Below are 16518 nucleotides of genomic sequence, written 5' to 3'. Positions count from 1 at the left end.
TCATAGATATAAGATTAAGAAATCTAGCTCATCAAAAGGTTGAATATTTTAGGCACCTTCCGGAAATCCACTTTATGTTAGATTAATCCAGCAATATTGGACGGATGAAATCAGGCCAAACCAAAAAGAAAACATATCAGTCCTGATCGATGGATTCCTGGTAAATGTTAGATCCTGACCGAGTCGTACACACAATGGCGGCTTTTTCAATCGATGAAACTAGTTCTGAAGATCAGATGGGTTAGTATCAAGAGGGTTTATGGTTAGGGGTGGGGTAGGGTTTAGGGTTTATTACTATAAGGTAGCTAATTAGGGTAAAGCTACATGTAGTTATAAAATCGGCATTTCTGAAAGCGAGCAGCGATAGCGCTGTGGGAAAACGTTACGCTTATCCTGCGTGATTGCGTGTTCGTATCCCGTTTATTTTGGTCATTTTTCAAGGGTTTTTTAAGTCCAGACAGTCAATGCGTATTCGCGACGAGTAGGTTATAGAAGATCATGGATACCTTTAGCGAAGGAGCTTTTGAGTTGGAAGGTTCGGAAAGGGGCACAAATTGAAAAAAATCTTAACGTAAGCAAACCAAATATCGCCCACCAGCGAAAAATATGCCGAGTTCTTTGCGAAACTTAGCGCACGATAATATGTACATGTAACTGTTGAAAACGAAGTATCCGTAGCGACAGTAAACAGTGACGTCGAAAATCAAACTGTGTTCTGAGTCGGTGAGACCGGAGCCGGCCTTGTACGACTGCATCGAATACATGATCTTATACAAGGTCAACGGGAAGCGAAACAGACAATAGGAAGTTGTCAGGACGACCAGCGAACGAGTGATATGACTAGCCGACGATGTCGATTCCGCCGCTTGAACCTGCTTACCGACGTCTGCCTTTGAACTTCGCGTTACGGTCACGATGATGAACGCGTTTAGGGCGATGAGTAAAAACGCCACGCCGGTCGGAATGATGGCGTGCACCGTGTCGTAGACGACGTCGAATCCGTTGTGGAAGTGGTACGGACACGTCCAGACGCGGTACTTATCGTGACGCGAACGAATGAAATTGAAAGCGCTCAATAGAACGACTATAAGGACGATGGTGATGATAGTGACCCAGGCGCGTCGCATCGTCGATAGCTGCTTGGACTTGAACGGAAAAGCGAGTACGAGCGACCGTTCGACGGTCATCGCGAGCAGCAGAACGCACGAAATATCGTCGGCCGTTGTGTAGACGAAGAAATATTCGAGGCAAAGGGGTTTCTTAATCTGCGGTGAAGATAATATAGCGGGTATCATAGTGAACAGATAGCGTTGAAGACACCTGCCGATTAGATAAGCTGTATCGACGATAGAAGTGACTCGCATGTACAGACACGTGGTGTTTCGTCGGTAATGCGATTGCGACAGAATCAACATGGCCAAGGCGTTGCCGATCAAACCGATGATAATGAAAATAGGCGGGACGACGCGCCCGATCCAAAATCGAGCCGATTCGACGACCGTACTGTTCGTAATAGACATCAGGTCGACTATTACTACAGAGGACGACGTCTCGAATCCGATACCGATACCGTAAGATGAGAACTAATCGCTGAACCCGCGGGCGTCATTCTGAAAGCAAATCTAGTTACTAGAAGTATATTCAGAATTGCAGACCCTTATAGTATTACGTCTGGTCCAGGTGGTGTTTTGCTGCGGGCAGTCTTGATTGTCCCAGCGCAGGTTAAGTACGTATCAAGTAACAACTACGATGATAACTTCATAAACGCCGATGGCTATATGTATTCTAATCCTCAAAGAAATCCGGATGGACGATATACTATTGATGAAATATGTCAAGAATCTATCAGAAGATATATCTATTGACGAAATACTGGTCGTAGAGATTAGATTGCGTACGTTTTGTAAGCGTAGGGTATAACACGTAGCGTCGATGGTTTAATGCATTTTAACCCCAACCCCACCCCTAAATACGGGCCTGTAATCATTCATATCATCATACGATTTCTGTATTTACCTTGTATCCACTTCAATTGTGAGTTAACTGTTGGTGAGTTGAAATCAGTTGATTTTCAACGAGTAAACTCCGAGTCAACTCGTTACCCGTTGAACTCTGGTGGGTCCAGAAATATTACAACGATTAAACGCTTTTTGGGGATAAATTCAACGTTATTGTGTCGGCTCGTTGTATACATTTTGAGTATAATTCAGAAAGCAAAATGACAGATAAACAAGAAAAAATCCAACGAAATTCAACACAATACAATATTTTCCTATTCTTTCGCGTCACAAAATGGCTGAACGTCTTCTGCACATTTTGTCACGCGAATATATGAATGTTATCGAGAGAGACCCCGTTAAGATGTTCAATATTCAAAATTCATAAAAGCTTATTGAAGATCGCGTGTACACGACAATAAAGCACCATTCGGTCCGAACGGGAAGTCCGCAGTCAGATGGACGTCAAGTCTTGTAAATAGACTTCCGTCGCATCTTGTCATCGCGTGTGTTCAGATGACCAGACGACAAAAAATGAAGATACCACAACCCATAACGTCACCACACCCATCAGCTTTATAAATTAAAAGTCTCGCGAAGATTACGAAAAGGACTCTTAATTCTCCAGTTTTGTGCTGTATTCACGGCCGTTCACGAAGAATTGTCTACTGAAAGATTAGAGGTACGTAGCGCAACTACTCAGTGTCTTAGAAACTCAAGCATCAGGGACCAGTTGCTCAAAAGTTGGTTAGAGCTAACCACTCCAGAGTGGATAGTTGACACAGTGACAATTAAAAATTCATAGTTACTACGATATCTATCTGCGGGTTATCCTTAAGCATCTTTTGAGCAAGACAGTCTTTAATCATTTGTAACATTAGGTCTTCATAATTACGAAAACGTTGTCTTTTAGATAGATCTCAAAACAAACGTTGTTTTTTATTACTATGCATTTTTTAATGCATCGTACAACATTAATTCTAATTTGTTTATATCACAAATGGGAATCATAGTTGACAAACAAATTATCCCTAAATCTAAACTTGGGCTTGGTTTTATAGACAGGGTCCAGTTCCACAGTTCCGAGTTAAGATTTAACTCCGAGTTAAATCATTGAAAATGAACTAACTTTAACTCAGAGTTAACTCTAACACACAACTGTAGAACTGGACCCAGTTCCACAGTTCTGAGTTAGAATTAACTCTTAGCTAAAGTTAGTTCATTTTCAATGAGTTAACCCAGAGTCAAATCTTAACTCAGAACTGTGGAACTGGACCCTGGGTCCTATTTATTTAACCTGGGGGTTAAGTCGACTGAAAATGAGTCGGGCTAGCCCAGGGTTAAAGTTAGTACCAGTCTATAAAACCGGGCCTTGGTGTTTTTTTCAAATTTTAGAATAACACCGAAAATATCGAGTGATGATAAATCGCACTGGACCGGCTGCGAGCCCGGCGTGTTTTCAGCTCCTGTATACCGATGTGACGCTGCACATCCGGGACATGCGTTACTACATGGCGTTCATATTCCCGATCATCGGCCTCGTTAGTTTCGTCATAGTCGTTTTGGGCAGTTACAAACGCGCGTCGAAAAGCACGGGACACTTCTACATGATCGTTCTCGGCGTGGCCGATCTATACGCCATCGTGTCGATGCAAACTCAATGGCTGATGAACAAATTCGGATACAGTTTCAATCGGATCGAATGCGTACTGCGACAGTTCCACGCCGTCTGTCCTACTCAGGTCGCTATTTGGATTCTGGTATTGATGACCGTAGATCGCGCTGTAGCCGTTTCTCAACCTCTGAAGGCCGCATCTTTATGCACCATCAAAAGAGCGAAGGTCAGCATATCCGGCGCCGTTTGCTTGTTGGCCGCTTACAATTTCGCTTGGTCGATTTTTTTCAAACCGCACAAACACGACATCCGTACAACTTGTCAGATCGATGAAATAAACATAGCGTTTATCTACGAAATCGTCGTCAACGTACTTTCTCTGTACGGTCCGATACCGGTTATAGCCGTCACTAACGCCGTCATCATATCCTCGGTCAGAAAATCGGCGAATATGCAACAACAACAACAGATTTCGCAAACGGCGAAGAAGCAAGACGCGTCGAGGAAGATCACCGTTCTCGTGGTAACAACGGCTTTGGTATTTCTGGTATCTACATTCCCGGCGGGTTTGTTTGAACTGCTGTTTTTGGAATACGGCACGGCTCAAAAAACCGGCCTGTACTACTGGACGCATTGCGACACGGCGTACGGGGCGTTCTTGTTGTTCGGCTATGAATTCGGTCAAATGATATACGACGTGAATCACGTGATCAACGGGTTCGTTTACGTGGCTAGCAGTCAACAATTCCAGAAGGACTTGCGCGCGGCGATCACTAGATCGTGAACATTCTTGGGAATTTTTTTCCATGACGTAGGCTTTGCATCTGTTAAATAAGGTCTCGATACAATGCGTCGCGAGGTGTCGAGCCCCCTGACTACAATCGATTTTTAATCGCAAATAAAGTTGATTTGTATTGAGCTTTGGTAGTCTATTCCAATGATTGGGTAATCCGATAGGTGGCGGATGGGTCGCTACAGTACTTTCGTTTCATCAGTATTATCGTATCACTCAAGGTGACCTTTTTGTCGTCGATTCGGGTAGTTCCATTCGTGTTACATATCCATTTTATGAAGGGTTGTGGCAGGGTTTGTGTTGACGTGAGGGCCCCGATAGGTGGTAATCTAACCCTGGCAAGCGAAGATGGATCACAGGCCGTGAAGTGGTGCCACGTGATTACAATATGGCCGCATTTCATTTTCGACTGTGAGGGTCGCCAATTTGTGAATGCTCATGATCGACCCGTGTACGCCAGCTTCACTTAAATGTTTTACACTATAGGTAAAATCATCAAATAATATATGAAAGAGTTTAGACTGTTCTTTGGAAGCGCAACGACTTTATTTCTTGTCGAAAGTTTTTACTGTATACATAATAGAATATACCGTTCACAGATGAATTCAGGGCTTGAAAAACATCATTCAAAAGCAAAACCGGCCACACAACAGACCATGACAAGTACATGAACAGAATGTTGAATGCCATATCTGGAAAAACAGACACCATAAATAAAGCGGATGCAACAAACACCATTCTGTGGCCGGTTCCATCTTGTTTAGTTTTTCTACTCGTATCAGCGCCTGTCAGATTCTTCCTATTTCTCGCGTGAATTCGTAGTTTAATTATCATGATCGTATTCAGTAGCGGTATAAGAGCGAATGGTAAATACGTCGTCGATATGACTTCAAATACATAACTATTTCTATGAGGTTGAAAAATAGTTTTTACGTCGCGGATTGACAAGCCGTATGTACACGTCGCGTTGACGTACGCAACTATTCGATTCTGCGCGCGGTCACACATCAAGGCAGTCCATACGATTACGCAAACGGCTGAAAATATATAACAATGTTTAAACCCCCAATAGCGTTTAGCTTTGAGTGGAAAGCAAATGTTAAATGCTCGGTCGAACGTCACTAAAAGCGTCAGGCCGTTGCGAATGTAAGAACCCCATTTTGAGATTAAATTACCCGTTATGTAAAGTTCAGGGGCCCCTAAACCCATGTCTAAATACAGTCCGGTTCTTCCGTGGCGAATCAATTTCAAAACCCAAACGAAATGGTTGTAGATGATGATCGCGACGCAACAGACGATGTCGAAAACGGCTAATAACAATAAAACGAAATGCGAAGTCGTGGAGCTATTCGTCTTGTGGAGCCGATAAAGCACAGCTATAGTAACGGAATTGGATACCAGACCAAACCAACCAATCGGTCCTATCATAGATACTGCGATCAGATTCCAAATGACGCGACTACGAGGGAAACATTTCTGCACAACTGAAGCGTTTAACATTTCCATCAAATGCGATGTTGGGAAATGACTATAATTGTAGAGAAGGATTTCATACGGTGTGTTGAAGAAAATTATATACTATACCCTTACCACTTTTCTATCCATTGACAGACAGGTGAATGCATAGTGTTCTGTACAGTGTTCCAGAGTCGTTCGCTATTTTAGAATTTATTTCTCTTTAACCCTGGGAAGCCCAAACATCACGATTGGTAGAACACTATATCCGTGTTGACGCGATGAGGAGAGAATCCCACAATGATAATAAAAAGTCCGAAAATGAAACTTCGAGATAGTAGTTTATTTCAACGTTTCGACTATATCCTAATTACATTATTCCTGAAGATGACTATTAGGATATAGTCGAAACGTTGAAATAAACTACTATCTCGAGGTTTCTTTTTCGGACTTTTTATTATCATTGTGGGATTCTCTCCTCAAGCCCAAACATACTTTTGGCAGTAGGGCATACCCCATATTTATTTTTTCAGTTCATTTGGGTCCCTTATGACAAATCAATATCTGTTTTGGATATATTTTTTTTTTATTTGTTGGGGTCATGAGAAATCATATCTGCCAATCGATTAGAGGTTGGTTTTAGAAACTTGCTAAAAGGGCATATGGAATAACGTAAAGGTAATGTTATCGATTCTGCTAGATATTCAACTCCACAATATCGTGAGTTTCAATTCGTCTGGATCAAATTTCTTAGTCGTGGGTTTAAGGCGGTTTCGGGAGTTGAGATCTGAGAAAGTTATGAGCGTGCAATGATAAGACAATCCTCTTTCGCTTTACCGGCGACTGGTTTTCATTTTTTAAGGGCGAGCGCGTTGGTTAGAGTTGACCGATCGATGGCCTCGCGAGACTCCGTGCCATCGGGTTCGAATCCTGCCGATGAAGGATATGGCCTAGCGCATACGCAGCGCTTTATCTCAACGTTATCTTCGCGCGATTAACTTAATTAAATAGAGCTTCCGGCGAGCGCCTTTGGCGGCTTATACACAGATTAAAAATTCAAAAACACGGTTTTTCACTGATAACGATATTTTTTCGATTGCTTTATCTTAATGACTTACAAGATTAAATTATTTGCGATCACGCATCCCGAAGTATAAACTAGGGCTAAAACGACCAGGCATCATTATTCAGCGCGAAGATATTCGGACGTGTTACACAGCTATCAAGGTAATATTATTTGTGTCTGGACTGAAACTGCTTTCTAATTTGACATTTCATCACTATTGTAAATCGATATCTCTTTCCTGTAAAATTACTTTCTGGATCAGGTTCCATAGTTGTGATTAAGAGAAAACTCTAAATTACAATTCATTTTCAACGAATCAAGTCTAGAATGGATTACTGGATCTAGATCCACAGTTTTGCGTCACGGCGTTTACCCCGAGTTGAAATTAGTTAATTTTCCACTGAGAACTGTAGATATGGAGCCAGTTCGACAGTTTTGTGAGATAAGATTTAATAAGTAGAGTTGACTCGTTGAAAATGAAGCGATGTTAACTCTGAGTTGACGACTGTGATACTGGATCTTGTAGATCAGCGATTTCAAATCAGGCCCGTAACGTGAGGACCATGCGGGTGGGTTCGCTCTAAATTTGATCAAACTCATCTGATGAACCGGGGTCCTCCCCTGTTAAAATGTTTTAAAAATTTGATGCTCCGATATGGGGCCCCAGAGCGATTTCCGTTTAGATACTGACGTTCTAAGTAAATGTGTTGCATACGGTTTGTATGGATTATGCATAAGTAAGCACTTTTCAGCACTTTTAGTGCGCATAAAGTGGTGGCAATTTTTTTCATTGAATTGCGACCAATATTGAATCCAAAAATGACATTTTGAAAATTCAACTTTAATTTTGACTTCTACTAAAAAACCGATGGTCACAATCAGGTAAATTCCGTTATTTTTGTTGTAGATGTCACAAACGAAACTCCTATGCCTGATGATTGTTCTCGTTGCTGTCGGCATGTTCAGCATTTCTGCTGATGCTGCTGTTGAAAGGAAAGCATTACGTAAGAATCTTTTTGGTTTGGCCATTTAGAATGAAACAGGTATACCGGTAGAAGTAATGCAACCGAAGTCACGGTGGCGCGTCATTTTGGACGTCAAGCGTAAGCAGAAAAACCCGACGCACATGACGAAAGGAAATACGGAAACTGATTACGTGTTTCGTGTTTCCCTGCATCGTGTGTGTTGGGTTTTACGTCCAAAATGACGCGTTAAGGTCACAGTTCATACGTCCAATAGATATGACCCGTGTAAACATTCGTTTGGCGTCATTGCGTAACCTACATGGGCTATGACCAACGCTACTGTGGCAATCGAGGATTATGCTGCTCAGTTCGCTAGTTCTAACTTTGACCGACTTTTCGCAGAATACATGTTCCATATCTAGATAGCCTCACCATTAGATAGAAAAAAAACGAAACTATCGGCCCGCGACATGATGTGGTCTAGTTGTATGGCAATCGTAAAAAAAACTTACCCAAACAAATTATGTCTGAAGCTGAAGGCATAATATGGGTTTACATTGACGTGGTGTTCTGCGCCTCTGTAATCTAGACAAATCTCTGTGAAGTGAATTAGACAACCAGCGATGCTTGAAATTCAGTCGGGGAACTTTGTCGATTGAAGTAGAATTTTACTCGCAGCTTTTAATAAAAGGCAGGATTTTGTATATTTTCGTGTTGTAGATGCGGATGAGATTGAAAAACTGAACGATGTTGACATGGCCAAGCGTACGTATCAACGACACTTAATATTATGGTTAATCTGGGAATTTTGATGAAACGGTGAAAATCCAAAAATTAAAAGAGAAAAACGAGCCCAAAAGTGTCTTTTAGCTGTATAGTTTATATTCAAAATATCGTTTATATACTATAATAGTCATCTTCAGGAATATTGAAAATGACTGTTATGCCTGAAGATGACTTTTCGGATAAAGTCGAAACGTTTTTCCTCCTTGTATCATGAGATGTCATGAGATATCTTATGTTGGATTATACCGTGTTGAATCACAGCTTTGATGGATTAACCGATGCTTTCCCGGTGATGAAAATCCCACAATGATTACATTTCAAAGACTTTTTATCCGAGAGTTTCGAGATTTATCTTAATCTCCGTCATCAAAGGAACGGTAATTCTGTACTTGAATGTTGTTCTACATTTACCGTTTCAGTGGAGATGAGATTTAGATTTGAGATCTCGAAATGAACTCCGAAGAATATAAGCTCTACTTTTCTAATTACGTATTATCTAAAATTCTCGAAAGTAATTCCAATTCCAATGTTATTTTTTGCAGGCGCCATTGAAACCTTCAAGGATGGACCTGGTGATTGTGTATCACCCGTATCGTGTTAATGAAACAGAAATGTTACCATCTAAAATAGAGCCGAATTACGTTTCAAAAATTTGTGCTCAATAAAACATCCGAATTACGAAAAGATGAAGAAATCGTTTTGTCATAGTGTATTTACGGTTGTTTTGCATGATGATGTTAGCTTCGGGCGGAGGAAATAGGACACTGGCCAGCGAGGTTAGGTTTATTGTTTATTTGATGTTTCCTGGTAAGCTGCTTAGAGGACGACCGCGCACGTAATTATCGGAACATTTCGTGTTTTTGAAACATAAATTACAGGCAGATAAACTGCTCCGTGTTGTCCGTAAGGTGCAGTCGTCGAACCCTGGCAACGGAAAGTGGAAAATCCTTTGGTCAACGATTCATCTAAGGCAGCTCGGAGTCCATGCAGGTGGCTGGATGGTTTTTTGGACGACACTTCTCTAGTTCAAGCCTTTCCTCACTTATTTTGGATGAAATCTCGAACCCATAAAACAAGCGATCAGAACAAAAAGATTGCGTACGTGCCTTTTATATTTACTGGTATATATTTCAAAAATCAATTCTTTCAACATTCGAGAGGCAACAACAACAACAACAACATTATTTTTGTGTCGTCCAGCAAAGTAAACGACGGATTACAATAGAAACGACTCTTACATCTTGATTCGACTCTTTCCAATATTATACGTCCTATTTACAAAAGATCATAATTAAAATACGTAAACGCGATAATACAACCATACACCAAGCGATAAACAATATTCTATATACAGTAACTGTTTACAGGACACATGGTTACATTTGTGCAAGTGCCGATTTTGCAACCATGAACCGCCCCTTAATTAAGACTCGGTTGAAGTCTCGATGATCACCATTTTAAAATATTCCCGGTGGAAAAGTATGACCAACCGGTTGCTCGGAAATCTACGTATCTCCGAGTAACGTCCAAATTATCATAATTTTCATCAAAAAGCTCGCTGCATGCTGATCGAAGGAAATAGTGGCCTTAAGGAGTTAACGTGAATACAGGAGGTTGCTTGCATTGAACGAATGGTTTAGGAACGAGACACGATTAACGTTTGTACAACTGAACCTGTGGTTTCGTAAGGAAATAACTACAAGTGATTTAACGACATGCTTGGAGTTAACCAAGTTATAAGCAGCCGGTCCGCGGTATCTTTATAATCATTAATTGCGGTTTGCGTTCAATTTGAAGTATCTTATAATATGATCGAATAGTGGAAAAGATCGGTAATGACCTGATGGCTGCTATAGATTTGTAACTGTTAGTTCACGTTGGATAAGAAATTCTATTGTGAAATCTTGAACGCACGTGAAGCCTGGGCGAACAGAAATTCAATTTGGACGAACGGTGATAAAGTATCGATTATCTGAAGGGGCAGACGGTCCAGGCTGCGGATACATTTGCAATGAGAGTGGAACATCTCTATATATTCATTTTTAATACACACAATTCGCTCGTAACTAATTGTCTTACATTTCGAAACAATCACTCATCTTTTGGTAATTATTTCTTCAAAGAATATCGCGATAAACGAAATTGGTTATATTTGCATTTGCTTCGAGCCTTATTTATCTTACACTCGAAGGTGAATAGTAGACAAATATGTATCTCCCATCGATTTCAAAACGACATCGAAACCTCATAACACTCGTGATAATGCATTCAGAGTCTATTACAGTCAAAACCCGTTATAACGCTGCTGTCATCCTCCTTTTTAATGCCACTGTTCACACTAAACGCCAACATATTTCAGAGACATTTTTCTTTCTGACGCAAAAGTCATTATTACTCAAAGTTTTTTAATGGTCCCAAAATAAAGAAGGTATTATAAAGAACATTAACTGTTTAGGATAAAGCAATTGGAATTTATTGTCATTAAATCTACTCCTTTTAGGATCTGAATTCTTTTTATATAAACCTTCAATTTATACAGTCGGACAAAACGATACCAGTCATAATACATATATAGAAATGTAAAATTCGTTAACGAAAATATCGGGTGGTTAGAGTCATCCTTTTCAAACCTTGGGGCGAGACGTAATTAATTTCAACTCCCAACTACAAGAACCTAACTTAAAACTATTAAACTAGGCTAAGTAGCTTGGTTTAACTCCCTCCGGTGGTTGACTGATTTACGAGGAATCAAAGCCAATTCGTCGTCGGTTTTCTGACATCTGGTGTGTTTATCATAAACACTGTTAGTTTACACGGTTCTTGGAAATGAAAATCTCGACGTATAGCCCCGAGAACAAGGCCACCGAAAGATTACCTGGCAATTGATTGACGTGCGGTGGCTATATCGAAAACAACATCGTGTGAAAAAGGTACCGGACTAGTCTTTAACCGTCCTTCTCAGCAGGGATTCAAACCTGATGGCATCGAGGCACCACAACATAGTGGTGGTACTAAACAGCGTGTGAGATGATAGACTTAATGGGCACGTCTCCATACGATGTCCGTGATATATAACACTTATTTCACTGAATTGCAAATTGGGCGTAGAGATTGTGCCTTTCCCCCATAAATATGTGAGACTAACCAGATTTGTAAACCTGGCTGATCCTCGTCGCTTACTCAGGGGCGGATAGGATTTCTTAAAACGGGGTGTGCAGAAAAGAGGGCAACTATTCATCATAGCCCGCGTTGTGCAGGAATCTCAGGTGCGAAGCTCGCGTTTGGGGGATGGGGAGGGTTGACTGGGTCTGGGGGTCCTCCTCCAAAAGATTTCGAAAATCTAGACTTATATTCAAGTGACCTTTCATTGCATCTCTGATCTCAATATGATCTACGTAATCAAGCAATCATTGAAACTATAAATATATATTTATAAACACGTAAAAAATGGGGCAAGAAAAAAAGAAGGGCACTCAGAAAATTTAAGGGGGTTGGTGTCCTACCCACAGGGACCTGACAAAAAAATTTTTGACCCCAGTATTCTAGGTACTATATATAAAAATATTTTTTTATTTAAAGTACCTAGAATACTGGGTCAAAAATTTTTTTTGTCAGGTCCCTGTGGTCCTACCCTATGGATCTGACCTCCATTGCCACACAAAAGCGCCGCTGGGGTCTAACTGCAGTTTGGGTCACCTTTCCACTGGGTGGCGCAAGTGTTATTAAAGAATAGTGTTATGGTAAGGTTAGGTACATAACCATTAGGGACACCTAAACTGCAGTCATACCCTAATATCAATTTGAGATACTATGCTATTTTCAAATCATTCTACACCCATGATCGAGCCTGGCGCGTTCCCGAGTGATTTGTCGTCGGCGGCGTCGAAGCGGTCGTGTTTTTTACCGCCACACGTGACGGCGCACTGGCGGGCTGCTCCGGTACGTGTCGGTGGTTATTTTCCTGATCCCTCGAGGCCGACTGCGATTTGGACGCGCGCGGCTCCGTGGTCCGTTTGAACTTGTACGAAAACACCATTCGCATTTCGCGGCGAAAGTACGCGCCCGTGATCGAGTACAAAAAGAAGTTGATGCAATAGTTCACGAAGAATATCGTCTTGGTGATTTTCAGAATGCCGATCAACGCTCTGAAGTCGACTAACGAGAAAGTTTCGATCGACAGATGGTTGATGAATAGGTGTTCGCCGAAGTGGGCCTGGTAACGTTGATAGCACATAGCCACGAAGTACGGCGAGTTCAGAGTAATGAAACAGGTAGATATAGCCAACAAGATCACGGTGAACTCAACTCGTATTCGTCCCTCTTGAGAAATGAATCCCTGAAATCGATTGTGGCGACGTGTTCGCCGGAACAACTTCCGTACGATCATCATATTGAACACGAGAACGATGATAAACGGGATCAGTGTCACGCAGATACCGTAAATGCTGTCGAGTAGAAACGACGCCAGGTGAAGGTTCGGACTCATCACGCATCGGTAGACCCCCGAGTCGGGTAGCACCTCGTACACGCCGCTCATCAACGGCCGGAATATCGAAACGGACAAGGCCAACAAAAACAAACCGCTGATAATACGGCGGGCGCTCTTTCGCGTGCAGATCTTCTTTTTCTGCAACGGTTTGCAGACGCCGATATAGCGTTCGAACGTGAAGATCACCAACAGCCACACGCTCATGAACCTTACAACGTACGACAGATACAAAAATATATGGCACGCGCCTTTCACGTCGACGATGCCCAGGTGCAGATTGCCCGGCAAGTCGGGCAGGCCCGATTTGAGCCATTCGACTAGTACGTAAACGATAAGTACGAGAAGGTCAGCTGCGCTAAGGGCTGCCAGGTAGTAACTACAACTGGCGCTGTGACGCTTCATGCGTTTCGAGGTGAACACGTTCAAACTGATGCTGTTGCCGACGAGTCCGATAATGATTATCAGCGGCGTCACGTACGCGTAGAACATCGTGCCGAACTTCAATACAAACGGCTCGTCGACATCTTGTACGGTACAGTTGCCTTTCGACGACAGGGTTTCGTTTTTGAAATATTCCTGAATGAGTTTGTTTATGCAGTTTACATTGACCGACTGAAAAGGACGAAAAAATTCGAGTGGTTATTGTAGAATCGGACGTAGATTTCAATATGCTGCCTAGAACAATCCCCCCGTCTGACATTCACCACTGTAGTGTGGACCGTATGGATCAAAGGTCTGATGCCTGATGTTTGTAGTTCGTTTTGAAACATATTTCTGGTTCTAGACAGTGGATTAATACTCCCCAGAATCGGTAAAGTTTAAGGATACAAATCTTACTTTTTTACTATCATTTCATATCTATTAATCAGTATTCATTCGTTACTTCAAACTATGATAACATTCACATGGAATTAGAAAAACAGAAAAAAGCACAAAAAATAATGACGTCATCTCAACCTTTCGGGTCACAGTTCGCCTTTTATGGTGTTGTATATGCAAACTAGCAACGGAACATAACCAAACGTAACGCACATTTAACTGAAAGGAATACGTTACGATGGATTATGCCCGATGCCTGATTGCCGGAATCATCGGTGCGTTGTTGATTGTGTCAGGAAAACCATGTTTACAACTAATCAGCCACACTTCTCTATCTCTTGTTTCCTACGCCCTCGCTCGTTCGTCTGAACGCTGATGTCTTGTGTGTGTGTAATTATACTTACGTTCTTCGACATTCGAGATGAGATTGATCGTAACGAGGTAGGATTACGGGCTCACAGATCTCGCCGAACCGGGGCACGAGATTTTGAATTCGAAAACCGATGCAGCGGGCGAAGTGAAAAGCGCCATTGATCTAGGCCGGTTTCGATTTGTTACTACCGATTCTGGAATTCTTTCCATCCAGAATATACGCTCTACTATAGAAATATAAACTAAAGGAGCGCCGACTCTGTGACGTCACTATTCATTAGCCTTTGCGATCTTCGAAATTGATAAGCGCCCTCATCGTCAGCAAAAAAAACAATACATTCCCGGAAATTTAGTATTTTTTTTCCACGAGTATAATAATTAAGGATCGCGTTTTCTTCAAGGTTTTAAGACTTGAACAAGTTCTGAAAAACGCTTATTAAGAATAGAGACCTAGAGACCGGCAACCAGTCTAAAGAATTCATTGTTTATCGCTAACGATGAGGGCGCTGATCAAAAGACAAGATTACTAGCGGTACCTAGCTGAATTTTGAGGAGGAGTCGGCCTTCCCTTTCGCTTATACATGTACTAGTCTTATGGCTCTTTTTATTCCGGATTGAAATAACAGACAGCATGTAATAAGAAATTGCTATTCTTTAGCCGAACGTCCATTCGAAACTGGCCTTTAAGTCGTTATAGCAGGACTCGAACCCATATTAGTCACTCAGCCGTCGTTTGTCGCTCAGAAATTAAAGAACATCACGCCTTATCCCAATGAGCTACTCAATTCAATTCAATATAGAGAATTACAGTCTGCCCTCTGATTGCGCCATGCGTGAAGTTACCCGCATTTAGTATGGATGGGTATATCGTTATACTTACCCCTTGATTCAAATACCTGCTGACAGTCTCGTTCATGTTGTTTGGATATCTGGTCACAAACAATTCAAGCGGTCCGCCCAATTCATCGGTTAGGTCCATCTAAAAATATAAACGAAAAAAAAACCAGGTGGAACTATAGTTTTATCTACGAAAATAGATTGGTCCCGAATTGAGTAAAATATTGCAATTAAGTTGAAGAATTAACTTCGGTTGTCTTCGTCGCTGCAAAGAATATCATTAAATACCTTTAAAACTCTAGTTGAATAATATATATGTCCTAGATATTTCGATGTGCAACTAGAACTGAAACAGTCAAAACAATCCTTTGCCTGAATCCAAATTGCTTGTGGAAGTAAATATACATCCTAGTCCTAATATGATCTAGTCGAAGCTTGAATCGAATCGTTAGCTTTCAGACGATTTAATTTCTAAATGTGGGATTTCGTATTATCGCTAACGAGGCGGACAATGAGTGTGTTTCATGAACGGACAAAATAAGCCATAACCCGTTTTATTATAAGCCATATTTCGTATCTTCCCGTGTGCGCTAAATCGCTGCGTGTGAGTCTTTCGGCAGTTTGCCGTACACACCCCGATCTACGCGGTCTACCCGTGAGCGTCGCGATCGACGTTGTTGTCGATTGGACTTAACGTTAATCGGTTGAAACAGCTGCTCGGATTTTAAAGTATCATTCGAATTCATAATTTCGGTGTTATCGCGGCGGCGGCGATGATGATGATGAAGCCCCTGAGCTATATTTCCTCGCCGCACGTCGGTTGCGGCTCTGAAATCGTGTGTGATACCGATATTGCCTATACGGGCAAGTACACACACCACTGCCACCGCGGCGGCGGCGGCGGCGGCGGCGTGTGTATACGATACCGATCGAAACTCATCAAAAGTCGCCAGAACCGGCTGAACAAACACGATTCGGTCTACAAGTCTAAAAACGAAATAAAAAAATAGAAAATACGGATGCCTTCGCCGCATCCAATCCCCAACGTAATCATCTTATTTTGCCCATTCGTATTTTGCCCGGCCAAATCATCATTACCAGTTCACGCCTTCTATTTCCTTGCCCTTTCCTTCCCTACAGATGACCCGAGAGCGGCACCCGAATATCAATCTATACCGAATCCGAAATCCTCGTACGCCAAATAATTGAAGAATGATTATTTCTATACCTAGATGAAACAATTCGTCCGTGTTTTAACGATGATATAAAAACGTACGATTGCGCATGAAAATGGAGAAATGTTGCCTTCGGCTGATATTGTATA

At 41.7% G+C, this 16518-nt stretch overlaps 3 protein-coding genes across 3 annotated transcripts; 1 reads left to right on the top strand and 2 right to left on the bottom strand.

Moving 5' to 3' along the window:
• Nucleotides 1-566: 566 nt before the first annotated feature.
• LOC141910382 (uncharacterized) lies at nt 567-1520 on the bottom strand. Its single transcript, XM_074801117.1, has one exon. The coding sequence runs from the start codon at nt 1518-1520 to the stop codon at nt 567-569; it is 954 nt and encodes a 317-aa protein (XP_074657218.1).
• Nucleotides 1521-3415: 1895 nt separating this feature from the next.
• LOC141910381 (green-sensitive opsin-1-like) lies at nt 3416-4396 on the top strand. The gene has a single exon (XM_074801115.1). The coding sequence runs from the start codon at nt 3416-3418 to the stop codon at nt 4394-4396; it is 981 nt and encodes a 326-aa protein (XP_074657216.1).
• Nucleotides 4397-11615: 7219 nt separating this feature from the next.
• LOC141910380 (putative G-protein coupled receptor 139) lies at nt 11616-15940 on the bottom strand. Its single transcript, XM_074801114.1, has 4 exons — nt 15848-15940; nt 15238-15336; nt 12661-13778; nt 11616-11712 (listed from the first exon to the last, which is right to left on the bottom strand). The coding sequence occupies exons 1-4, from the start codon at nt 15938-15940 to the stop codon at nt 11616-11618; spliced, it is 1407 nt and encodes a 468-aa protein (XP_074657215.1).
• Nucleotides 15941-16518: the final 578 nt, after the last annotated feature.

Source organism: Tubulanus polymorphus, chromosome 8, assembly GCF_964204645.1.
Source record: "Tubulanus polymorphus chromosome 8, tnTubPoly1.2, whole genome shotgun sequence".
Taxonomy (NCBI): Eukaryota; Metazoa; Nemertea; class Palaeonemertea; order Tubulaniformes; family Tubulanidae; genus Tubulanus; species Tubulanus polymorphus.
The sequence above is the reverse complement of the archived record's forward strand: the minus strand, read 5'-3'. Positions and strand labels throughout refer to the sequence as shown.